This window comes from Rhineura floridana, chromosome 2 (assembly GCF_030035675.1).
Source record: "Rhineura floridana isolate rRhiFlo1 chromosome 2, rRhiFlo1.hap2, whole genome shotgun sequence".
Taxonomy (NCBI): Eukaryota; Metazoa; Chordata; class Lepidosauria; order Squamata; family Rhineuridae; genus Rhineura; species Rhineura floridana.
Genome location: NC_084481.1, coordinates 116,819,309 through 116,845,898, shown reverse-complemented (window position 1 = coordinate 116,845,898; position 26,590 = coordinate 116,819,309). Strand labels below are relative to the sequence as shown.

At 41.5% G+C, this 26,590-nt stretch overlaps 1 protein-coding gene across 7 annotated transcripts in view; it reads right to left on the bottom strand.

Annotated features, from left to right (window-relative positions):
* PLEKHA7 (pleckstrin homology domain containing A7) overlaps positions 1-26,590 on the bottom strand; it is a 326,893-nt gene that overhangs the window by 93,042 nt on the left and 207,261 nt on the right. For all 7 annotated transcript variants that reach the window (XM_061610260.1, XM_061610258.1, XM_061610259.1 and 4 more), the window contains 3 exons: positions 20,089-20,608; positions 18,478-18,564; positions 16,438-16,491 (listed from right to left, as the gene is read on the bottom strand). In XM_061610260.1, coding sequence (XP_061466244.1) covers positions 16,438-16,491; positions 18,478-18,564; positions 20,089-20,608 — 661 coding nt within the window. The remainder of the gene's footprint in view (positions 1-16,437; positions 16,492-18,477; positions 18,565-20,088; positions 20,609-26,590) is intronic.

The following is a 26,590-nucleotide window of genomic DNA, read 5'->3' as shown; positions in this document are numbered from 1 at the left end:
ACATTTAGTGCTTTTCCAGGATTCCTAACATGAGGAGAGAGCCCTCCATGTATATGGTTATATGCATGGGCCTTTAAAAAGATATTGCAATGAATGCATGCAAGTTGAGGCAAAGCCTACCACTACAATAAATAAGCAACGGTCAGAAAAAGGCTTATGATATACCTTTTGCTAAAAACACAGAGGAAGTATCTGAGAAACCTAGTGGTGCTGCACATATACTTCTAAACAAACAAAGGTCAAGAACTACTGTGTAAAGTCTACAATCTTCTTGGGACTTTATGTAAGTGATTTTACTTATCTATCAGACAGTTTTCAGAAAAGATGAATCTTTGGTTAACTGATCATTATATTTATTATTTAATATTACTTTAGAGCAGTTAACATTTTTGGCCTGAAGAAGTGGGGAACCTTTTTCCGTCTGAGGCTTGCATTCCCTTCTGGGCAACATTTCAAGGGCCACATGCCAGTGGGTGGGTAGCGCTAGATGCAAAGGTGCATGGAGCAACGGCTGTAAATTTTATCTTCATACACCAGGCTAATATATTTTGTGTGTGTATACCCCTCTCTCTGTCTTCCATCCAAACAAACAGCAGGCATTATCAAAGTTCAAAGACACATTCCAGCCAGGCAAAATACTTGAGGTGTGAATCAGGGCTGGTGAGGGGAGTGTCCTGGGGAAACTTCTAAAGGCCAGATAAGAAGGCCTGGAAGGCTGTATTTGGTCCTTGGGTGTGATGCTTTCCACTCCTGGTCTACAACAAAGGTGGTGCTACTAGTAGAAATGTTTCCCAGTTACGAAGCACACACACACACACACACACACACACACACATATATATCACCACATAAAATTACCTCAGGGGCCAAGCTATCATGATTTATACAAAGGATTTTAAAATGTTATTCAACTCTTAAGGTAATAGACAAAAGTCAGTATAATGTAATGGCTAAGTGCATCAGAAGTGAACCAAGAAATAACTTGTTCAGAAGTCACTACATCAGATAGGTTTAGACAAACTACTATATTTCAGCTGGAACTACATATCTGCAAAGTGGCTATAATAATGCTGACCTGCCTGAAAAGATTATTACAAAGATTACTGAGATAATGTATGTGAGGCCTTTGAACATATATATATATATATAAGGCACTATATATAAGCCAGTATTACTATTAGTACTGTTATTAGTTCTATTTACCATTCATGACTATTTGTCACAGATCCATCTTCAAGTTCCCATCATTGTAAACTGATAAAATGGAAACCAGATAATCAAATACAGGAGGGCTTATTGCCTTTTGGTAATATTTAGTTTTAGGTTTTTTTCACTGCATCAATCTGTCTTTTAAACTGCCACTTAGAATATTTTGTGAATTTAAAATTTTCTAAGATAAGCAACACATACTAGACATTGGCATAACAGACTATAAGTAATTGGTGTAGTAACAAATGTGCAAGCAAGGGAACTTTTCTTAAATCTAGAAGGTAAGCAGTGAACAGCGAGCCAAATAAATAATGTTCAGTTATATTATATAATAATACATATAAAATTAACTCATTGTAAAAGCAGCAAAATCAAAACATAATTAGCATGCTTTTGCATTTTCATAAATATAGAAATGGAATCACCACGACTAGTCTCCAACACATGAGAAAATTAAACCAAGCACTACTATGCCAGCCATAATATTGCATAACGCCTCCAAAAACATTCATCTTGCAGAAAGCTGTGGTATTATATGTATCATGAGACATCTGTGGATGCTTAGCCATTTAAACATTGACTGCCATTTAAGAAAGCAATGGGATGGTTACATTTCCATTACAGGCACTCTTACATTTATACTGGACAGTAACTCTTGTGCTGAGCTCTTTAGAACTTTGTAAACCATGTTGATCAGAGGTCCATTATTTTTTATCTGTTTCAAACAAAAGTTTAATACATATCGTGTTATAGAGGAAAAGTTGACACCAGAAGCCAACAAACAAGAAAACAGGAAAATAAGAATAGAATTATTTTTAATAGCATGACTTTTCCTTGTTGCAGTTTCGCACTGCATACAGTTGGTTGCCTAACATCCATTTCTTGGAAAGTGGAGTGGCAGGAGGAATGGGTAGGGAAAGAAAGACGTAAAGCTTTTTTGCTTCTCATGTGCTCTTCTCCTCCAAGTCCCAATAATTACATTGGAAGTAATAATTGGTGATTTTCTGTAACTTTCAAAGTCTGAGTGAAATTTCAGTAGCAACAGAATACAAACAAGGCACTCTTTAAAAAGTACTGTAAAAGTTCACTACAGTCTCCTAGGCTGCTTGTTTATGAACATCTGTCTAGTTATATATGCCTATTATGAAACAGCTTTCAGTATGATGCTTTGTTCTAATTGCTAGGGTAACAGTTAAGAAATTCAGAGGATTAGGTTTTTCTGCTAACCTCCTTCAATGAATAAACTGAGAACATATTTTCTAATCCTTCACTAACATGGCACAGCATTATCTGTATTTTCAAAGTGGGATATTTGTGTGCAGACATTCCTGGGGCCTAAATGGTGAGAAGGCATGGAAGGGCATGACCTTTAGTAATGAAAGATACTGTTGCAGACAAATATTGGAGACTCACTTCCTTCTACCACATATCCCTAACTTGCAGAGGGAGAGGATTAAAGGAGGACAAGGTGAAAGTGACCTTTTCCTGCCACAATCCCTTCAGCCTGAATCCAAGGTGTGGAAGGGAACTGGGCTCTCAAGACTTCTAAGGCTAATTTTCTTCTGCAAAGGACACTTTGTCAGTGAAAGGATCCTGAAACAGGAAATTACCATGCTATGCATTCATCAAGCCCAATTCTCTCCAACTCCCTGCCCCCAAGAGTCTTCAGCAGCAAGATGATTGCCCTGGGCTGCACAACCTCCAAACTCAAAGGATCTTATTGCTGGTGAGGATGGGCTTGCCACTCTTAATTATTCCCAGGTAATTAGTTGTATTTTCTTCTACTTCTTCCTTCCTCTTCTATATTCTAAGTGCTTGAATATTGTGATGCAAATGTATTGTAAGCAAGACCCAGAGTAATAACTTGCAAGACTATTCTCAGGCTTGAATTTGCCTTGATTTAGGAACTGAACATATTCTGTGCAGCATGTATTATGAAGCATTCTTCAAAACACTACCAACAAAAAATAATGGCTACCAGGGAACAACAGTTGCAGGATCACTCATACTTCAGCTGTTTTTAAAGCAACACTCTTTAAGATACACTATTCACAGCAACATATGATGCACAATTCACAGAAAGTAAGATCCATTACAGAGCTAAACATTTACCACAGGCCATTCTATCATTAGAATAAATGCATGTTACATGTAATACTGGTGATCCTAGCTAAAAGACATATCCAAGAGATTTTTAAAGAGGTGAAAGGTACACAATTAACATTAACTATATTGAGTGTAAGATTGCAAATCCTAAACTTCCTTCCATGGATGTATGCAAGTCCCATGAATTGAAATATAGTCCCCACTCATATGGCGGGTTATGTTCCAGACCCTCGCCTAAAAGCAAAACCTGCCTAAAAGCGGAACTCCGTCAATAAAATGGCGCCCGATGCCTGAAAAATGTCATAAAAGCGGAACAAGCGTCGTATGAGTGTGGCCTTACTCTAATTGAAAGTCGCCGTATTAGCGGAATGCCGAAAAGCAAGCTGCCAAACAGCGGGCCCTACTGTACAACTTTCTTCTTAGTGGTCATGCATGATGAGACTGTATTGTAAAGCCACTGGATGATTCCACAGAAGTTTTTACTTATATCAATATTTTACAAACTGCAATTGTTCAGTCATGTTTCTACTTGGGAAGTACAATGGTATGGATAATGTTGGGTATTTTTAGGTATTCAGGATCTTGTATGAGCACTGGAAGTTGGACTATTCACACTGTAATGAATGGAGGCTGTGAAGAGGTGAGGCTTGATATATATTACCCAACTTTCCCACCCCAAAAGATTTCCAAGGGACACTACATTTTTCCTAGACTTAGTGTGATGTAGTGGTTAGAGCGCTGGACTAGGACCATGGAGGAAAGGTGGCATATAAATATAACAACAAAACATTATATCAGGGTCTGGGATGGGAATCAGGAACACTGTGTTCCAGTCTGAACTGGCAATGGAGTTCCACAAAGCAATGCTGGGGGACTTCTGCTCTGCTCTATGGAATTCACATGATGAGGTAAAAAGGATTCTATTCTGTCCCCCATTCTGATTAACATATACGTGACTTTTTCAGGGATTTGGGGTGAGGGGCTATCAGTATGCTGGTGACACTGAGTTCATTTTTTTCTTGATTTTTCTAATCAGAGTGTGGCAACAGGGATGAGCATATTTCCTCAATTCCAGACTGCTATTGCTCTGATATCTCTTGGATTCTGGATTCGTTTTAATTTCAGAATGGAAGAATTGGTTTTGCATGTGCCCTAAGTTGCACAAATATTTTTTATACGCACACACGCTCACCATTCTCGATTTTTAAGAGTATAAAAATACACGTTTTAGAAAAATAATAGCAACATTTTTTCACAAGAAATAAAATCATCTAAAATATGAAGTGTCTTGGGGGGGTCTCTTTTCACTCTTTTTTGCTGTGTCTTTATTACAAAAACAAAACAAAACAGAAAAGGCAGCAGGAATCTGTCCCCCCCTCCCCCAGCTCGTAAAGTTCCAGAAATGTACTTCTGGAACAATAACGAATTCTGAAATTTTAAGTTCTGCTATGGTAAACATATCTGGTAAAGTAGAATCTAAACATCTGGAGTGGAATTCCTCACAGATCCGTCTTAACCAGTAATGGGCTGGATATGGGCTAATAAACGTAAACTTAATTCAGAGGAAGTGATGGAGGTGGTGTTGGCCTGTTCTCAGTGGGAATGAACTCTCCCTTAAAGATCAGATTTACAGCTTGGGAACACTGTTACATCTGACCCTGCATATTAATGGCATTCATGGCCAGATACACTTTTCATCAATTCCAATTGGTGTGCCTGCACCACCCTCCTAAGAAAAGATTATCTTGCCATAGTTATCAATGTCTTGGAAACTTCTAGGTTGGATCACTCCAATGTGTGCTATGTTAACATATCTCAAAAAGATGTTTAGAAATGTCTAATGATTCAGAAAATGGCAGCCAGGTTATTAACTAAGACTGATTATACCAAGCATATTATTCAGCTGCTTAAAGATCTTCACTGGCTTTCAGTTTATATGTGGGTATAATTCAACATACTGTTGATCCATGAAGCCCTACATGATCTAAGACCAAGATATCTGAAGGACTGCATTCTCGGGTGTAAACCTGCTCATTTGCTGAGGTTGCTCTGGGTGTTGCTGCCTCAAGACGAGAGATTAAATAGGAAGCTACATTTTCAGTGGTGGGACCTCACTTACAGAATACTTTTCCCCAGTGGCATTTGTATAGCATATACTCTTAGGTTTTGTTTATGCAAGCTTTTGGTGAAAAGAAATTTGGAAATGTTTTCCTGCTATCTTTACCTACTAATTAGTTATCTGCTGTTTTACCAATTTCATTCTGTTTAATTTTGATGTTTTGTTTTCATTTCTTTTATATTGAATTGTAATTAAAAACATTTTTTAAAAAAATGTTCTGTCCCACACACTGCCTTCAGCAAAGAATTAAAAAATCCAAATGGCAGCTTCTCTAGTGGAACACATTTAAAAAAACCTTCAAGTGTATTCTTTTTCCTGTGTGGACCAGGAACAAAGAAGTTGTTTTGTTTTGTTGGCTTCCATCTGCTCTGACCAAGGTCAAACATATATCTCCACTCTGAAGCTGACCAAACTCTGGTTAGTGCACATAATCATGCCTACCATGTGGCAGTGAGGGCAGTGAAGAAGTCACACTTCACAGCCTCAATTTTATCCTCAAGAAACTGATCAGCAAAGGTCATTTGGGTTGTCCAGGGGTTGCTGACCCCCACTGAGGGGGAAGGACCTCTGGAGCCATCCAAGACCTGCCATGACCAACTGCGTGCACATTTTGAGGATAAAGTCATTCGACTTCAGAGAGACCTTGATTCCATGGCTGCTGCAGTCCTGACCATAGTGTCTGATGCCTCAGCCTGTGATATATTGTGGGATCACTTTCAGCTTATGCAGCCTGATGATGTGGACTAGCTGCTTGTGGTTCTATGCCCACCCACACGCCCTCTTGACCCCTGTACTTCTTGGCTTATTAGATTTAGCAGAGGGGGTTTGACTGATTGGGTGCACAGTGTGTTTAATGCTTCACTGTGAGAGGGTGGTCCCTACTGCCTTGAAAGAGGCAATTCTAGTGTGGCCAGTTATTTAGAATTGGTCTGAGTATGTTGGTTTGGACTAACTACTGAGCAGTCATAAATATCCCCATTTTAGGGAAGGGGGTGGGAAGAGTCGTGACAAGACAACTGCAGGCATTTTTGGATGGCACAGGTTATCTGGACCCATTTCAGTCTGGGTTCAGGCCTGATCACAAAACCGAATCAGCCTTAAGTGTTCCTGATTAATTATCTTTATCGAGAGTGGGAAAATAATGCTCCTTCTTCCCAATCCTTCTGTGGTTTTTGAAACTATGGAATCCTTCTGAATTGGCTCCATAGGAAGGGTACTGGGGCACTGTTATACAGCGGTTCTGATCCTATGTACAGGGCAGAGACCAGAAGAAAGTGCTGGGAAAGTGTTTTTAGCATCCCTGCCACAGGACACTGTTCTATCCCAAATGATGTTTAACATTTACATTACGTTGTTGGGAGTGATCATTAGGTGATTTGGGGCAAGGTGTCATCAATATGCGGATGACTCCCAGCTCAGTTTCTCCATAACAACTGAATCTGGAGAGGCTGTCCAGGCCTTGGAACAGTGTCTGGATCCAGTGGTGGGCTGGATGAGGGAAAATAAGCTGAGCCTGAATCCTGGCAAGACAGAGGCTTTGTGGGTGAGTGGTTGTCATGTTCTGAGAAACTGGCTGATTGCATGCTCTGAAGGAGCAAGTACTTGCAGTGCTCCTGGTTCCAGCTTTGTCACTGTAGGCCTAAGTGGCCTTGGTGGCTAGGAGTGCCTTTCATTCACTTTAGCTGGTAAGACAACTGGAGTGCCTTTCACAGGCTTTAGCTGATAAGACAACTGCAACCATTCCTGGACCAGAACAGCTTGACACAATGGTTCAGGCATGGGAAACTTCTAGACTGGACTACTGCAATACACTCTATGTGGGGCTTCTCTTGTGCTTGGTCCAGCAATTGTAGTTAGTGCATAATGATTGTATACCAGAGTGAGAGACTGTCAGCATATTACACCTCTGCTCAAAGATTTGTGTTGGCTGCCAATTTGCCACCAGGCTGAGTTCAAGGTTTTACTACTGGTATATAAAGCCCTTAACAGCTGTTGACCAGTTTACTTAGGGGATCACCTTACCCCATACATGCTGACTCAATCACTTTGATCAGCAGAACGTTCACTTCTACAAGTGCCATGCAATGTCCATTCTGTGTTGTAATGCCTTTACTAAGATACCACAAGAACTTTAGAACTCCCTGTCTATTGATATTAGACAGGTGCCATCATGGTATTCTTTTAGACACCTGCTGAAAATGTTCCTGCTTCAGCAAGCCTATTCAGACACATGATTAGTTACCTGTTGTTGTGTTTAGATTTTTTAACAGTTTTCAAATGTTTTAAATATATTTATATTTTAAATTGTATTTTTTATCATAGATGTGTTTGCCACCCTGGACTCCATTGGAAGGAAGGATGGGATATAAATGTAATAAAATTTAAAAAATTAAGAAAATATTATGACTTCGTTCCCATGCCGAGTAAATTTAGATGTAATGCTATCTTTTGACAAAGGAACATTTAATAAACCATAGGATTGTGCCTCTTCCATCTTCTTCCCCTTTGTGCATAATCTACCCCTGCCACCCTTAACTGTGGGTTCTCATTAGGTCTGTACTGAGGTTATTGCAAAACAACTAGCTTCAGATAAGGGTTTATGTTGTTTCACACACCACAACCTGAATGTCCTAAGAACTGGTTTTTAGTATTAACGAATTTTATTTTATTTCTTTATTATATGATTTATATCCCGCCCTTCCGCCCAGCAGGAGCCCAGGGCAGCAAACAAAAGCACTGAAAACATTTTAAAACATCATAAAAAAAGACTTTAAAATACATTAAAACAAAACATCTTTAAAAACATTTTTTAAAAGCTTTGAAGACATCTTAAAAAAGGGGGGGAAAGAAAAAAAGGTTTAAAACATATTAAGAAAGGTTTAAAAACATATTAAAAAGCAATTCCAACACAGACGCAGACTGGGAAAGGTCTCAACTTAAAAGGCTTATTGAAAGAGGAAGGTCTTCAATAGGTGCCGAAAAGATAACAAAGAGGGCACCTGTCTAATATTTAAGGGTAGGGAATTCCACAGGGTAGGTGCCACTACACTAAAGGTCCATTTCCTATGCTGTGAAGAACGGACCTCCTGATCAGATGGTATCTGCAGGAGGCCCTCACCTGCAGAGCGCAGTGATCGACTGGGTATATAAGGGATAAGACAGTCTTTCAGGTATCCTGGTCCAAAGATGTATAGGACTTTGTACACCAAAACTAGAACCTTGATCTTGGCCCGGTGGGCTCCATAATGCTGGAGATGGCACTCAGGAGCAACAGTGTCAAGAGCCTGATGTGTCTCACTGTTCCACAGCATGACAAGGACTTCAACAGGGTCACCTGCTCTATCTACTGGGAACTCCCCCAGGGCATTCAGGAATCCTGTGGATTCCATTAGTTTCTGGGGGTGGACCATCTTAATCTGTCCACTCCCCCTGCAGGGAAGGATCGGGGCCATAAGTCTAAATTTCACCAGGAAGTGGTCTGACCATGACAATAGGGTGGCATCCATCCCCCCTATCTCCAGACCACCCCTTCCTCCATCTGGAGCAAAAACCAAATCGAGGGTGTGCCCTGCCCTATGCATCGGGCCAGTGACAACTTGAGGCAGCCCTATGGTCGTCATGGAGGCCATAAAGTCCCTAGTCGGAACACTAGCGGCAGCCTCAGCATAGACATTGAAATCATCCAGGACTATCGTTCTGGGCTCCTCCAATACCACAGCCGAGATGGCCTCCGCCAGCTCAGTCTGAGAAGCTGCCGGGTAGCAGGGTGGATGGTACACTAGCAGCAACCCTAGTGTTTCCTGTCTCCTTCATCTGACACCAGGTGCAGGCCCTCACAGCCAGCTCCAAGACAGAGTGGTTTCCTTGTGACAGAGATGGAAGTTCTGTAGACCATAGCAACTCTTCCCCCTCCGGTCCTGCAGCCTGTGCTGGTGTTGCACCAAGTATCCAAATTACAATATCTATTGCAAATGAGGCTCCATGAAGTGTTGCTTCTGAAACATTTCCTAATAGAAAACTTACCCTAGGTTAAGGTTTGTTTAGAAACTTCTTCCTACTTTCCCATCCTAATGTAATTAAGGTGAATACATTAGATTGCACATTTATCTAGGAGTAATCATTACTAAATACTGTAGCTCTAACTTCTGAGTAAACATGTCAAGGATTACAATTTTAGTTGCATTTCTCTGCATTAATTCTATATAATGCTATGTATTATATTTAATTTTACTCCCATTCCTAAACCAAATTGTTGAAGATATCAGGCATCAGCAGAGTGTCATGATAAACTATATGATAAATTGTTACTTTTTCTTTTTTGTTCTTGTTGCTAGTTTTATTATTGCTGCTGTTTTTAATGTAGGGTTTTAATGTTGTCATTTATATTTTATTATTAATGTGGATTACATTGTTAGCGTTTTATGTTATAAGCCGACTTTGGAACTGATAGCAAAAAAAGGCAATACAAATATTTTACAGCAAATAAGTGAATAAATAATTATTATAGAAGCAGGCAGCTTTTACCAGAAATAGAATTAAAGATTAAGAAACAGACACTACTACCTGTCTATTCCAGCTAAGAATACTGTTGTGAAAAATGTTGTGCTAGAAGAGACATTCAGTCTTACCGTGAAACAATCTTCTACGTGCATGTAAAGATGATCTCAGGTGGGACTTGAGCTCCACCTTGTGGTTGAAGGCAGAAAAGATGCTGTTCGATTTTGCAGAGTCTTCTAGTCTCTTACATACAGGGATCAGTTCTTTTATGACAAGCCAGAAAAGACTTATATAGCAACAGCATCCTCAAAACCAACAAAAAAGCATCTCTGCCACAGAAAAGAAAACAAGAACAGAATCAAGCAGCCCAGCACACAATAGCAAGAGGACCTGAGATCATTTTTACATGCACGTAGAAGACCATTTCATTGTAAGACCACATGTCTCTTCTCCCGTGCATGTAAAATGATCTCAGATGGGACATACCAAAGTTGACCCATGTAGGGGGGGTAAACTTAAAAGTGAAACTGGGCTGCCTAGTGGCCTGGGAGAACATGCTCCAATACCCTTCTCCTAAAGGAATCTATCTTATAATGCTTGATGAACGTGTTAGGGCTAGTTGATGTGACTGCCCTGCAAACCTCATGAAGAGCAGCATTAAGGAAAAAGACAGCTGAAGTAGCCACCACCCTGGCGGAGTATGTCAGAATCTTAGATGGAAGACTGAGACTCAAGGAAGCTTAGGCCAATGCGACGCAGGCTTTAAGCCACCTAGACAGAATGGACACTTCTTCTTAAAGAAGAGAGGTGAAAGAAAACAAACAGGGCATCATTTTCTCAAAAAGGGTTGTATTCTTGAGATGTAAACCTACATCTATCCAAAGAGTGCCAAGCTTCTTCAGTCAGAGATAGACAGGTGAAGGACATAAAGAGGGTAGAATAAGCTCCTGTTGACAGTCAAAGGGAGAAAGGACCTTAAGACAGAAAGAAGAAGAAATAATACAGAGGACCACTCTGTCCTTGTGGAAGATATAGAAGTGTTTGTCCACAGACAGAGCCTTAATCCTCCGGGCAGAAGCAATGAGAAACAGAACTTTAAAAGAAAGTAGACAAAGGGACAGAGGCTCAAAAGCAGGCTTCTGAAGAGCAGTTAAAGCCTTATGCAAATCCCAGGTAGGGAAGTGATGCTGGGTTGCAGTTACTGAGACAGTGGCTCCTCACAGGAAATGTGTCAGGAATGCATGAGAATCTAATGGTTCCTCTGGAGCTGTGGAAAAGACAGAGGACAGAGCAGAGGCTTGTCACTGAAGAGTGTTGGGTCTGAGCCCTATAGTCAGCCTGTCTTGAAGGAAGGAGAGTTCTTCATTAATACTCACTTTCCTGGGAGCGAATTGCTCCTTACAGCACCAAGCAGATATCCATGTACTTTCAAAAAAGCATATAGTGGAAGAATGTCTGGGAGCCATAATAGTATCAACTGCTAATGGTGAGACCTACCTGAGAAAATGTTTCCTCTAAATGACCACCCATGAAGGTTCCTCCAGACTGGGTCTGGATGCAATAGACATCCCTGGGATAACAGATCCTCTTTGAGATATAGCTGCCAGAGAGCAGACTTTGCTAGAATGAGTATCTAGGAGAACCATGGTCTCCTTGGCCAGTATGGAGCCACTAGAAGAACTCTCTTCCTTTTGTCTCAGATCTTCTTGAGGACTCTGGAAAAAAGCAGCATAGGAGGAAAAGTGTACTACAGCCCATGTCCACAGAAAGACAAGAGTGTCTACGGCTTCTAGTGAGGGCACCTTGTAGCTGGAGAAAAAAACCTTTTTACCTGATGGTTGCAGGAAAAAGTGAACAGATCCACTTGCATTCTTCAAAAGACACCCATGAGTTTCCTAAGAACATCTGGATGCAGTCTCCAATGGTGCAGTTGTTCCTGACTTAGGCCATCTTCTTGATTTTTTTCATCATCTTTTAGATGTTCCACCATGAGGGACTCCAGATGGGTCTCTGTCCAATGAAGGAGAGATGATGGGACTGATCTGATGTTACAATAATCTGAGGAGGGTCTCTGAGTAGAACTCCCCTGGCAGAATGGCCTCATATGACCACCAGACCGAAGACCAATGAACTGCATGTGACTGCAATGTTGCTCTAAAAGAGCAGCAAGACCCATTGAAGAGGGCAGGTGTGGAGTCCTGCCCGAGGATTTATCTGAATTACCTAGACCATGAGAACTAGGATTCCCACAAGTTTAATGAGATCCACTGATAGAAAGAATAGAATAGAACAGACCACCATTCAACTCTTAGAGGGTCATTCTGGAGAAAGTGACATGATCCCCTGTCTCCATGTCTATCTCAGCCCCCAGGTGCAAGACCTTCTGAAGCAGACACAGTTGACACTTCCTGAGACATGCCAACTTAATGTGTAGATTTTTCAAAGCCCTCAGCAGACTGAATCAAGAGGTTGTCCAGATAGGGATAAACGTGAAACCCTTGCAGACTGAGGTGAACCATCAGGGTGATCACCCTGGGAACCAACAACAGGCCAAAGAGCATGGCCTTGTACTGGACGTAGAGGCCATTGATTGCAAGTAATGCCTGCGTAGACACAATATAGGAACATGTAAATATGCTTCCTTGAGATTAACTGATGAGAGGAAGTCCCCCTTTCTAGGGCCTCATCAATGGGCAGAAGCAATTTCATGCAGAACTTGTGAATGAAAGATCCAGGTCCAGCACTGCCCTGAAGGAGCCACAGTAAGGAAAATGGAATAGATGCCTGAGAATATCTCCCTGGGGGGAACTGGTTCAATGGCAGAGATCTGAATCAGATGCTGAATGGCTTCCTGAACCTGCCTCTTTTTTCCAGATTGGTGGAAACAGGGAAAGGAAGGAACCTCTGGGGAGGGGACAGTGCTTTGCCTCATAGTCTGCAGCACCCTGATATGATTTTGTGCCACCTGTCCAAGAAGAGCTGTAGGCAACCTCCAACAGGAGGTTTGTCAACATCAGAACTGGTGCTGCTGCCGTGCAACTGTGTCTGATCTGAATTTGCCAGAGTACTGTTGCTGGCTCCTGTTGCTAGAACATTGGCTACTCCAAAAGAGGCAGGCAGAGCGAACATCTTGACCTCTTTCAGCTGTCTTGGAGACTCGAAATGATTGGTTGGCCAGGCAACAATGAAACGACCTATGAAAGGAACATTTATCCTCTTTCTAGTTAGAAGACATCATTTTCCTCTGTCTTTTGACTCCACCAGAACCTTCTCCAATGCTACGTCACTAAAGAGCATGCCACTGACGTACAGCACAATGGGCAGGTTGGAGCGGAGCTGTGACATTGGCTTCCCAATGGCATAACCAAGTGGTCCTCCTCGTGAAAATGCCTGCCACCAGGGCTCTATCAGAAACTTGCACTGCATCCATGGAACAGTCAGCCATGAAGGATACAGCATGGGAGATTTTCAAGAGAGACTTGCAGGCTCTAGCTGGATGTTGTTGTGGACCATCCAACAAGCCTCCTAACCAGAACAAGGAGGCTCTTGCAAAGACTGAAGCTGAAGCAGTCCCCCACACTGACAAGGCACTAGTGTTGTGAACTCACCTCAAACCCAGATGCATCTTTCATTCCTCAGAGCCCTTTAGTTGCATATCTGAAACTTTTGGATCCAAAGGACTCTCTAGTCCCACCCTGTGAATTCACAGAAGGACTCACTAGCCGCACAATGTGCTCATCAACGAGAGGAAGCGTCAGCAGATCCATCAGATTTGCTATAGAGCATAATACCTGTTAGCTGTGGGAATAGACTTCTTGCAATGCAAGGGTGTATCAAACCCAGATTTGATGACTTTAGAAAACAGTGACAGAAGTTTCACCACACTCGACTTCGGTTGAGGAACAAGGCATACTGCTGCCACCCTGGATGAGGAGGGAGCAAGAGGTTTCTTCTTGGAATTCAGATGTAGAGCCTCCATCATCTTGCAAAGCAAGGTGAGATAGTGGAAATCCTGGAAGAGGCTATTAGAAGCTGCATCCTTGGAAACACCAATCTATTACTCCTCGTCCAAAACGATCAAATCAGAATCTGGATCCTCAGCTCTGTCTGGAGGATCCTTTCTGAACTAGTTAGATAGTATGCCTCTTGCTCGCCCCCTATGTACAGTATGGGGGTCGGGAAATGTATGGGGTGGAACCAAGGGCCTAGGGCACAATCTGTGGAGCAGAGAGATTATTCTACTTCAGAGAAGAGTGAGACTGGTTTGGCAGTAAATTGGAACTTGGTACAGCAGGAGCCCACTGTGAGGCATGAGAATGATTGAAACATAATAATCAAATTCTTAGAAATGTCAGCTCACCAAGTTTCTTTAAATGTTGAAGGATGTGGGTTGATGCATGCAGTTGAGTTGGTGGAGGCAATGAAACTGATGAAGCTGACAGGGAAGAATGGGGCAGCTCAGCTGCAAGACATAAGGGGGCAGGAGGGCTGAGCCTGGAGGTGTCCTGAAAGCCCGACATCCTCAAGAGAAGACTGAGTAGAAAACAAATAGACCTAAGGGCTGCTGATTACTGCCCCCTCAACATCAGAGCTCCTCAGCTCTGAGGGATCTGTATATTAGTGTCAGACGTAATAGTCAAGTGCCCCCCTCCTCTACCTCCTCCAAGGTGATCCCACTCACTAGGAAGGGAGAATGACAAGACTTCATTGGTATTCTCCTCCCAGTTCCTGCAGACCCACTGTGCTGAAAGGTCTCAATGATGGTGTGATAAAATTGGAAGATGCTTCAATAGTCTCCCTGCCCTCAGATATCAAAAGTAGCAAGATACCTTCTGGCCCCAGGAAAGAGGGTTTTGCTCTAACTGCCACTAGTAAAGGGGTCTGTGGTGTAGAAGCTGCTGACAAAGTTGTTAAGGGCTCTGTTATGTAGAAAACACTCACAAGGTTGTTATGGTGGGAAGCAGAGGTGGTAGCAGAGGCCTAGGCTTTTTTTGGCATGAATCACTGATTTTTCTTTAGATTTTCTCATAGCCTGAGAACAGGACTGTTTGTGCTTGCTGATGGGCTGGTGGGACTTACAGGGACAGCGGGATGGGTAGTACTGAACAGTACAAGCAAAGGAAGGACTAGAACAATAAGGACAGCTGAATATGGGGGGGATACTGAGGGGTGCTGGTGTTGACAATAAAGGCTGCAGTCGGAGCGGGAATTTCTGAGGTAAAAACCAGAATCCAGCAGTGGTTCTTCCTCAAAGGGAGAAAGGAGACGAAAAGGCAGTAATAGATATACAGCTGGAAGAAATGGCTGAGAAATAAACAAACAACAAGGGTATGGTGTTTTTGAGGAAAAATGGAGGAACAAAGAAGCTAACCACCAGGAATTAATAGAGACAGAGAAATCACATTGAAATAACTCTTAAAATACAGGCCGGATCCAGCAGCAGAGAAGCAGAGAGTGTGAACCTAACCACATTTGGTGAAGGCAAAAAACCCCCTATGATCCCTATGTGTAAAGTGAAACTAGAAATGGAAATGGACTGCCTTCAAGTTGATCCCGACTTATGGCTACCCTATGAATAGGGTTTACATGGTAAGCAGTAATCAGAGAGGTTTACCATTGCCTCACTCTGAGGCTAGTCCTCCCCAGCTGGCTAGGGCCTGCTCAGCTTGCCACAGCTGCACAAGCCAGCCCCTTCCTTGTCCGCAACTGCCAGCTGGGGGGCAGGTGCGCTCCTTGGAACTATGCGCACTTGCCCATGGCTGCACAGGTGGCAGGGCACGTAACCCAAGACACTTACTGTTGGGGTGATCTTTAGCTGGCCCTTTACACCCAGGAGACACGAGTGGGGATTTGAACTCTGGACTCCCAGCCAGGCTCTCCTTCCCACTGTGCTATGCCAGCTGTCTTAAGTGAGACTCGAAGACTCTGCAGAATTGAACAGCATCTTTTCTGCCTTCAACCACAAGGTGGAGCTCAAGTCCCACCGGAGATCATCTTACATACATGGAAGAAAACATTTTTCTTAGAAAGCAATTACAATTTGCAAATTAAATTAAAACAGATGGAATTCAGAGAACATCAGGTTGAATTCTGTTTGTGCAACAAGACTTCCCCACTTCTTGCTTCCCACTGCAGATTCCTGTGCCTCCTGAAAAGCTGTCTGTGAGGGTTAGGAGTAACTCTAGAAAGGTGCAAAATGTGAGATAGGGGTGCAGATAGGGGAATTGGCAAAAAAAGAGCTCTTCTTGTATACATGGAAGTGCCTTCAAGTAGTGCAAAAGGTTTTCTAAAGAAAAAGAAAATGGCTGAGTTTTCATGTTATTATAGGCTGTATATCCTGTGAATTTCATATTCAGAATTTACTCTATAGTTATGGAAAAAAGAAATCAGAATATCAAATTATTGATAAGCCAGCACTATAACATAAATGCAGCAAGGAGGGCTATATACTGAGAATAAAACAATTATAAATTGCTAGAATGATATTTTATATCAACATGTTTTACCTTCAGATCCAGATATTCAAGATCTTTCTTCAACTGGATGTAGGTATCATCAGCCTGCAAATGGAAGTATTTAAAAAGAATAAACAACAATCTACAGCATTATTGGGCTCTGTAACTTACTGTCAAAAATTTCTGAAAACTTCTGCAAAAGCAAATAAATGATCAACTAGTCATCTAGGAAGAACAAAATGCTCTTAACATTACCACACAGATGTTTATGGTTGAATGGCAAATGAATAAAGTGCATCAATGGCAGCACATCATCTGCATCAATCCTTCAAACATCAAGACAGCAAATTATTTTCTTTTCTATACAGTAGGCTAATACGCAGGAATATAAAAACCACCTGTACATTTTAAATTATTTTAACTTGCTATACTTTTATGAGGAAGATAAGAAAACATCTTTCATAAACTCATCATGTAAAAACTTCCTCAATAGAGAAGTATTTATTGTTGTTAATTTGCAATGTACCTATCATATTTTATCAAATTAGTTATTTTATCAAATAACTGAAGGACAAAATATTATTTCAGTTTTGACTATTTGTTCAACTATTATCAAGCAATATTCAGAGATGGCTATCATTTTTTGTATCTTTCTAAGACAAATCATGTTATTGTAAATTATAAACTAAAGCTCCTTGCCTAACACTGATAAGTAGTGATTTATCCAAAGCAGCATTATTATTATACTGCTGCATTTGATTGTTATTGCTATATGGTGGGAAAAGACAACTAAATTACAGTAAGCTAATGTACACACACAGATCCTCTGTGGCGCAGAGTGGTAAGCGGCAGTAACGCAGCCAAAGCTCTGCTCATGGCCGGAGTTCGATTCCAACGGAAGGAGGAAGTCGAATCTCCGGTAAAAGGGGTCGAGGTCCACTCAGCCTTCCATCCATCCGTGGTCGGTAAAATGAGTACCCGGCATATGCTGGGGGGTAAAGAAAGACCAGGGAAGGAACTGGCAATCCCACCCCATATATACGCTCTGCCTAGTAAACGTCGCAAGACGTCACCCTAGGAGTCGGAAATGACTCGCACTACAAGTGCAGGGACACCTTTACCTTTAATGTACACACAAGGAACTGACACAATGCTGAGATCATATTGACACACTCTCTAGTTCCTTAATAAATCTCAGTTTGAAGGAGAAAAACAAGCAGGATGTGGTGAAGCAAACCACTCCATCAAAAATGAGTGGAAAGGCGTATTTTTTCAGCCAAAATTAATAAATCTGCAAATTAGTAAGCTTGCTTCTTTAACAGATGTTTAAAAGGCAACATTCACAAAAACAACATCAAAGCAAAATAACAGCAGTTATTTTTCAACAGCGCCCTGTAGTTAAAAAAATGCTTACAACCTCCAGCACATGCCAGAGCAAAGTAAAACTATGAATGAACTGGGGACTTGAACATACTGAAGAATGGGCAAGAAAGCACAGACTCAAGCATGGTACTAGTGAAGCACTTGCAGAGTCACAGAATGTCATATACAGCACAGATGAGCCAATCAGCAGCTGACCTGGTAAGAGGAATTAGTTGGCAAGTACTGTAGTAATTGGGCGACTGTGTAATTTCGTATACTAGCCAACTTAGCCTGATGTCTCCTTAATCGAATGAGAAGCAATGTTAGCTCTTCAGGCTGTAGGTATTTGGACACATTGTAAAGAGGAAATTAGCAGTTTTCAGGGACAGTCACTGTAGCTATAATTCTTCACCTAAGGTGCCCAGAAAATGTATATTTGACACGATTAAGCAACTACATATTTTTTGTCTTTGCCTGAATATTGTACTTTAATATCAGAACAGTTAAAAGCAAAGCAGGATCAACTCCATAAACAGTTCCACTTATAATGACTTCAATGGCAGCTGAACGTAGCCCACATTTAGAGCCAGGAAGTTCAAGTTACTTGATGCCGCAAACAAGACATGAAAAAACCAATAAAGACTGTTTTGGACTCAGACATCCTTAGATGTTCTAGTAGAATCAGCTGGTACAAAGAAGGGGAAGGAAATTAGAAATGCTTATACGTACCGATTTCCCGTGCAAACTTGGAGCACTTACAGTGTGGGTCATATATCCCATTGTAGGCATGGAACGCCTATCTATGTGTGCCGAGTTCTGTATAAATTGAAAAGCAGCATTAAACAGTAATTTTAAGTGGAACAAATATTTTTCTCTTCTTAAAAACTTCGAATTCACAATTCCCAGCCATTGTGCCAAGGTGGATTGATTAAACTGCTAATCAGTGCAGACAATACCGAGCTAGATGAACCAATAGTCTGACTCAATATAAGGCAGTTTCCTATGTTCCTATGGTTGTGTGAACCACCCCCTTCACATGAATAATGCATTATATTTAAGAACATAAAAAGAGCAATATATAAGATCACCTAAGTGGACGCAATAATGACCTTCCTAGAGATATATGGGATGGTATCTCCTGGAGCCAAGGGATTAATCTCAGCACCAGTGATGACTTACCAGTCACCAGTCTCTGGGTCTCTTAGTAAGTAAGCCTATAATAATAATAAATTATCTACAGTGTCATATTGATACTGCTTGACCTCAAGAAGATGTTTTCCTCATGATTCTTTATTTATACAGAAAAACAGCTTTTAACTCAATGGGTTAGATTCAGACTAATTTAGCTTGCACTGAAATCAATATGAAATGTTAGTCATGATTAACAATTCCCACTGAAATCTATAGAAACTAAGTGCAACAAACTTAGCCCTGATGATACATCCTAATACAGTGATTCCCAACCTGGGGGCCTTGACCCCCAGGGGGGCCACGAAGAAATCCAGAGGGGCCACGAACAGTAAAGAAATGAAGTATTTATTAATTTTTTAAAAAAAGGTTTCCACTCCCTGGACACTGTCTGCTTCCCACTGCCACTGCAGATGACACCTCCCCCTTGCTCCAAATGAGAGGGGAGGGTTTTTGCTGAAACGCCAGAGTGTCTTTCAGGAGCACCAAGGGCAGGCATCTGCCTATAAAATATATAGCAGATACCAAAGGAGGCTGAGGGTGGAGATACCAGGAAGAAGAGGGGATTACTATCACCGACTCCCGTCTCCTCACACTACCGTTGCTGACAATGCCCTTACTCAGAACGAGAGGAGACGGCTTTCGTGAAGCAAAAAAGAAGCAAGGCTGCAAAGAAAGGCTGCTTTCCCCCTTCCTTCCTGGCAGCCAGCTTGGGGGGAGGGGGTCATGACATTTTTTGAGCTTATAAAGGGGCCCCCATACTTATAAAGGTTGGGAACCACTGTCCTAATACATCTGACAAAGAGCCACTGAACTCAGAAAGGGTAGTGTTAACATGCTTATAGTCATGTGATGCTTCCATCCATTATCCAGCTTTCTTATAACCAATGAAGTTTGCATCTCATTTACTTCACCTTGTTGCAGGCTAATCATGGCCAAGGCTAGCTGAAACAAATTTGGCTAAACCTGCAACTGCCCAGGTATTGAGGGCATACAACCTGGCCTTGAAAATACAATTGGATAGTGTAATCATATTGACAGTAACAGTCTATCCAATAACCTGCAGCTTAACACTCAGAAAGTTTGCAATGTATATTGTATTAGCTACCTAGTTAGTAAAATCAGATTAATATATCAGTAAAATTTACTTACCTTTATAGTTTGGTTTAGAATCTTCCTTGGTGAAGGAAAAGGAACATCTAATATTTGTCTCTCATCAGATGGTTTAACAGTAACCCTTTCTGCAGGAGTGTGTGGTCTTCGGGGTGGAAAGATTTTAGGGGGTCCTGGTGGCGGTATATCAGAAGGAGATGGAGGAACAGAAACTGACCGTGGAACTTCTAGTGAACTTCTTCCCTTACTATGGTCTGTAAAGTCTGGAGAGCCAATATAAATAGGTGCTGTTGGACTGCCATGTTTAAACTGCTGTCTCTGTTGCCACTCATACAGCTGCCATACAGTACCATCTTTGTTTGCTCTTCTCTCATCAAGGGACATCTTCAAGTGGCTAACCCGATCTTGAGCATACTTGTAGTCACTTGGCAAATTTTGATTTGAAGGAGGTGAGCTTCCTGAAGACTGCCTGGTGTTCTTTGGCAATGTATGATAATTCTCAGGAAAAGATACAGAATGACTGGGCACTTGGCGAATAAGAGTCTGATCAGTTGCAAGACTGTGAAAAATTGTTTCATTAAAGATTAAATGAGGATGTAGCTATTATTATTATTACTAAAGTCAAGCCTTTACAAAAAACAACTTTAAAATTCCTTTATTTATTTCAAGCAAACAAGTATTTGTAGAAGCACACTGGTCACAATAATATTTTAAAGGCTGGAGACACTTAATAATTTTTTCAGAGTTGAAGGTGGTTTGAAAAAGTGATGCCCTATCATGATGTATACACCTGAGCTACTCTTGCCTCAATTTTATCTTGTTCAAAACTGACAAATTGAGAGTACAAAACACTGTGTCCACATGATGGGAAGCAATACCTATATATCAAGTTACTAACTGAGCTCTTTTTAGAAACTTGTTGTCTGTCTCAAGCCTGAGGTGCCAGAGCACACTTGTGTCTACACTTTTCTTAGCAACATGTTGGTCACTAGGAGGAGTAGAATATAATGCTCAACAAAATATGATTTCTTTATCCTGAAGAAATTAATCCCTGCAGCTGAAATAAAGAAGCTTTCAACCAGATATGTTCAACAAACATATACACATTTTGTCAGAAAAGAAAGGCCATTTCTGATCATTTGCTTAAAATGTCTCTGTCCTTGGGGAGTTATTTATAAAAAGCTATCTTTAGCGCAAACAAGCAGATTTTCTTAAGGTTCTACCCCAAGTGAAAGCGTACAACATCACCACCTCGCTTCATGACAAGATTAATTCTAGTTCAAGACAAAAGTAGCTCAAAGCTGAGAAGCCAATTTAACAGGAAGTTGAGATGTCCATAAATAGTCTCATCTTTTGCACAATTAAGGAAATATTGATTTAATGCATCAAATTACTCTATTGGGCTTTTTGCCAAATTAACAGTCAAAGAATATTCCTGCTTTTTGCTTGGAACAAAACAAGCAAGGACTCATAACACTTGGACTGCATTCAACACTGTAAATTGGGTTGGGCAGAGTTGGGCAGAGTTGGGTATCTGTCCATGACATAAAAACTGACATTTAGGGCTCAGAGCAAAATGGATGGAAGAGATAAAAGATAATGGGGGAGGGGCACTGCTATCCTTTTTCAATAGGCTCCCAATTTATAAGAACAAAGTCATGATGGAGTACAGTAGGGCCCAACTCATATGGCGGGTTACGTTCCAGACCCCTGCCTAAAAGCGAAACCCTCTGAAAAGTGGAACTCATTCAATAGAATGGTGCCCTACACCCGAAAAATGCCGTAAAAGCAGAACAAGCGCCACATGAGTGGGGCCTTACCCTAATTGAAAGCTGCCGTATTAGCAGAACGCCACAAAGCGGGCCACCGAAAAGTGGGGACCTATTGTAATGAATAGCTGGTAGAAAGCAAACAAGCTCCTCCCTGAACTTTGTAGCTTAAATTCTACAAACATTTTCACTGGAGTTTAAGGCACTGCCTTTCCCCCTAACACAGATTCTCCAGCCTGTATAACATGTAATTCACTGTCCCCCGCTTAGGTATGATGGCCAGTGAAGTAGTTCTAGTTTTGCAAAGTTTTTGTTTCACTATATCCCTTTCCGTGAACACTTTGAAGGAACTCAGACTCTCTCTTATCCCATTCATTTGCCTGACTACTTGCCTGAGACCAGAGATAACTGTTAGTCTCACATATTAACTGGGTAGACAGACTGAACAGTATGTTTCCTGACTTTTAGTGGTTCATTATGGTAAGATAGTTAGGAATAACCACAGACACTTGGTTGGATCCAGAGATGCCCTATCAGATGTAGACACTGTCTTCTGTTAAACAAAGAACTGATCTACACTTTGCTTAGGAGAGTTGTATGAGAACAGTAAAACTGAATTTTTTTCTCGCACTGGTGCAAAAGGTTGTGCAAGCAGCAGCATGCTACAGAACCTATTATAACACTGTGTGAACTATTGTGTAAACTCTTGCCCAAGCATTTGCAGGGCAGAATTTGCAACTATTTCCCTTTTGTTCATACTTTTTTGGATCCAACTGATTTAATTTCCATTTGTGTGTCTGCTACTATACATTCAGACCACCACAACAAAAACAATACTGAAACATTATGTATTTCATATGGCAAACCACAATAAGGAAAAACATGACTTTTAACTCATTTTGCATAAAGTGTTTTATACAATAATGCTATATAAATGTTAAACTGTCCAGAGGGCCTCACCAATTAAAAAAACAGTCAGTAGCTCACCCACAAACCCACACCCCGACAAAAAAACCCATTGTTTTCCAAGCAATTTGAGGAATAGCATTCTACTAATAAACTGGATCTGAAACAGAAGCAGCTTAACTGGTGGGGCAGAGCTGTAATGGTTATGCAATTCCAACATAGATGTTGAGGAGGTATGACTTAATTGCACACTAATGACAGCAAGCATAGGACTACAGCTCTGTTAGGTGCTAAGTATTACTAAAACTGCAATGTTTAAGTACCTGCTATATCTTTGTGGAGGGGGAATGAAGAAAGAACTAGAACAATAAATAAACAATTTAAACAAACACAAATGGGTAGTGAGGCTCCTGAATTTCCCCTCACCCCATCTTTACAGGGTATCTTTCCTCTTGAGTTAGTCATAGGAAAATTTCAGTTTTAGTTTACACCAATGATATGCTACTAATCTCCATTCATAATTGCTTTGTGTAAACTCTTACAACTGTTGGTCTCTTTAAAACTTTCACAAACTTCTAAAGCAGCTTTTCAAATGACACATGGTGATTTTGTAAGGAAATAAAAAACAGAAGCTTCACTTTGCACACAGCCCTCAAGATCAGGGACCCTAGCTGGGAGAAGAGGACTTTGGTCCTTACCGGAAAGAAATTTCTCCTGGATGATAGTCCATCAAGTGGGTCTTGTGTGCCACCAGGCATCCACAGGCAGGAATTGCAGTTAATTTCTGAGGGGAGTAGGTTGCCTTGGTCATGTGATAATTTCTGGCTAAGCACCTGCACAATAACCAGAATGCTGGGATAAAGGTATCTGCTCAGCATCCCGTGATCAGAAGAGAAAGAACATCACTAATGGACACCAGAGAATTTAGGAAACCAAACCCCTGAATGCTTCAAAAGCAGCCAAAGAAGGAAGCTGATCCAACTAGGTGAAACTTCGCACATCTTCAGGCAATCACAGAATATTGCCATGCTTTGAAAACTTGTAGAGTGCCAGTAATCTTAAACTTAAACTGATGTTTAAAGGAACATCACACCTGGTCACACCTGAACATATTTTCTCCTGGAGAACAGACCAACAGAAGGGAACGCTGCTGCCCAGCATCAGCAGGCAGGAATCGTGATTTGTTTGAGGAAGTAGCAAGCCTTGCAAGATCCCAGATCATTCCACCACAATTGGCCAGAAGGATACTCTAACAGTAAGAACATAATACACACTTAGAGAAGAAAGAAAAACAGCACAAAAAGTGATGAAGAAAACCATGCATTAAAGGATACTACTTCCACTAAAACAAGTAACTCAAAAACCAGAAAAGTCATTGTTTATTCCATAAATGCTTAACAGTGAAAACAGAGAAAACTGTATTGGATTAGGAATCTCAACATGAGCAAGAGCAAGAGCCTACTAACTACCTTGGACAGCCACCTTAAAATCACATACTTCCCCCAACTAGGTGGGTCCTGATGGTCTGTTCTCCAGGAGAAAATATGTTCAGGTGAGGCCAAAGGCCCCTTTTCCCTGGAGAACAGCCGATCAGATGGGATGTATCAAAGCAACCAGAGATTAGGGAGAGAGGCTGTCCAAGACCGAATATGAAAATAGAGATAAAAATGCAACTAAAATATTTTTTCAGGGTTGAATGGTAACTTTCTGCAACACATGTCTGCCAAAAGTGGCTTCTGCAGAGGAGTACTTCTCTATTTTGTAGTGGGATATGAATGTATTTGGGGACAACCAAGCAGCTGCCCTGCAGATCTCCAACAAGGGAGCATTGACAGAAAAAGCAGGAGACGCCACTGCCACTCTAGTGGAGTGGGCTGTAACATGAGAAGGAACAGGTAAGTGCAAACACTCATGCAAACTAATGCAAGCCTTAAGCCAACCAGCTAGGATGGCAGAGGACATTCATTTACCCACAGTCTTTGGATGAAAAGACACAAAGAGTGATTTCAGTCTGTCAAAATTTGTTAAACATAAGCCTTCAATGCTTGCCAAACGTCCAACAAATACTATGCCTTTTCTTGTGGATGGACTGGGATGACAGAAAAGGTAGGTAGAATCAGTTTTTGTTGATGATGATACATTGAGTCCACCTTAGGAACAAGGCTGGATCTGTATGAAGAATCACTTTGTCAATGTAGCAAACATAAAGTTGTTTGGCAACAGAAAAGGCATTTAGTTCCAAAATTCTCTACGCAGAGGTGATTGCCACCAAGCAAAGAACCTTCAACAAAAGCATATGTTGAGATATTGTGTTTAAAGGCTTGAACGGTGTATGCTGTAGTGCCTGCAAAACTCTGTGAAGCTTCCATGTAGGAAAATGATGAATAGATAGACATGAGGCAGCTGCCCCACAAAGGAAAACTTTGACAAGCAGATGACAACCCACTGGTGCAGAAGGACGAAGGGACAAGACTGAGGAAATGGCTGAGACATATTGTCATAAGTATTCACTTTAAGACCCAAATGAAAGCCATCTTGCAAAAATCCCAGAACATGAGGAATCTTTGCCTGGGAAGGACATAAGTTCTTCCATGAACAGCACTGTGCAAAGGCTTTCCAAGTTATTGGTACAGCCTTCTTGAAGAAGGCCGACATGCTGCAAGAACAGTGTTAATCACATCTCAGGAGAATCAAAAAAATCTCAACAAATGCCTTTTAAGCGCCACACAGTCAATTTCAACCATGCAGGTTCTCAATGAAAAACTGGTCCCTGCAAAAGGAGAACCCGCAGAGGGGGCAGCCTCCATGGAGTGGCCACTGAGAAGTGGAGGAACTCTGAAAACGGTGGACAGTGAGACCAGAACAGTGCTACAAGGATCAAGTCCACATTTTCTGCCTGTAGTTTCTGAAAGGAACGTGCAATGAGGGGAACTGGGGAAAAGGCATAAAGCAGCCTCTGCATCCCCTCTACCTGGTCCATGTGGTACTTGATTATTATTGTGAGAAGCAGAGAGATTGAGGGCTAAATTTTCCCCAAACATTGTTGGATCTCTGTGAACATTGACAGATGCAGTTTCCACTCTCCTGGTGCTACTTATTGTCTGCTGATCCAATCTGCTGTCAAATTCAGTGAGATGCTGCACCACCCAAAGGTGAAATTCCACCCAGCTGAAGAAAAATGTCACTTCAAGCTGAAGACTGTGTGAGAGAGTGCCCCCCTGCCTGTTGAAATGTGCCTTTACAGTAGTATTGTCAGTGTCCAACAGAATATGGAGGTGAAACTTGCTGGTGATGTGCTTTCTGGTTAGGCTGGCCAGTTGATGCTGTGCTGAGATTCTAGATCTGACCACTGCCCTTGAATGTAGTTCCCCCGACAATGGCCATCCCAGCCCAAAAGGCTGGCATCTGTTGTCACAACCATTGGTGAGGGCTCCCTGAAGGGTAACCCTTTCTCAAGGTTTGCATACACCATCCACCACTGAAGAGACAACTGGAGAGATTTGGATAGGTGAATGTGGTGGTGGATGCTGGTTCCAATTTCATCTTGGAATGGCAGCAGGGTCCACTGCAGTGGCCTGGTGTGATGTCAAGCCCAAGGAGTGATCTGCATGGTGGAGATCAGCAGGCCCAGAACGCTGGCCAAGACCATTAAATCTGATGAAAGACAACACTGAAGAGCAGTCACTGCTGAGATAAAACTGTGAATCCTCTCTAGGAACAAGGAGATCATTGTCCAGCATGGTCGATGAGCGCACCTAGATGCTGAATATGCTGAGTGGGAGACAGGTGGCTCTTTTTGGCATTGTTGAGGGATCCATGAGATTGCAATACAGACAGAGTTAGCTGAATATAAGTTTCTGCCTTCT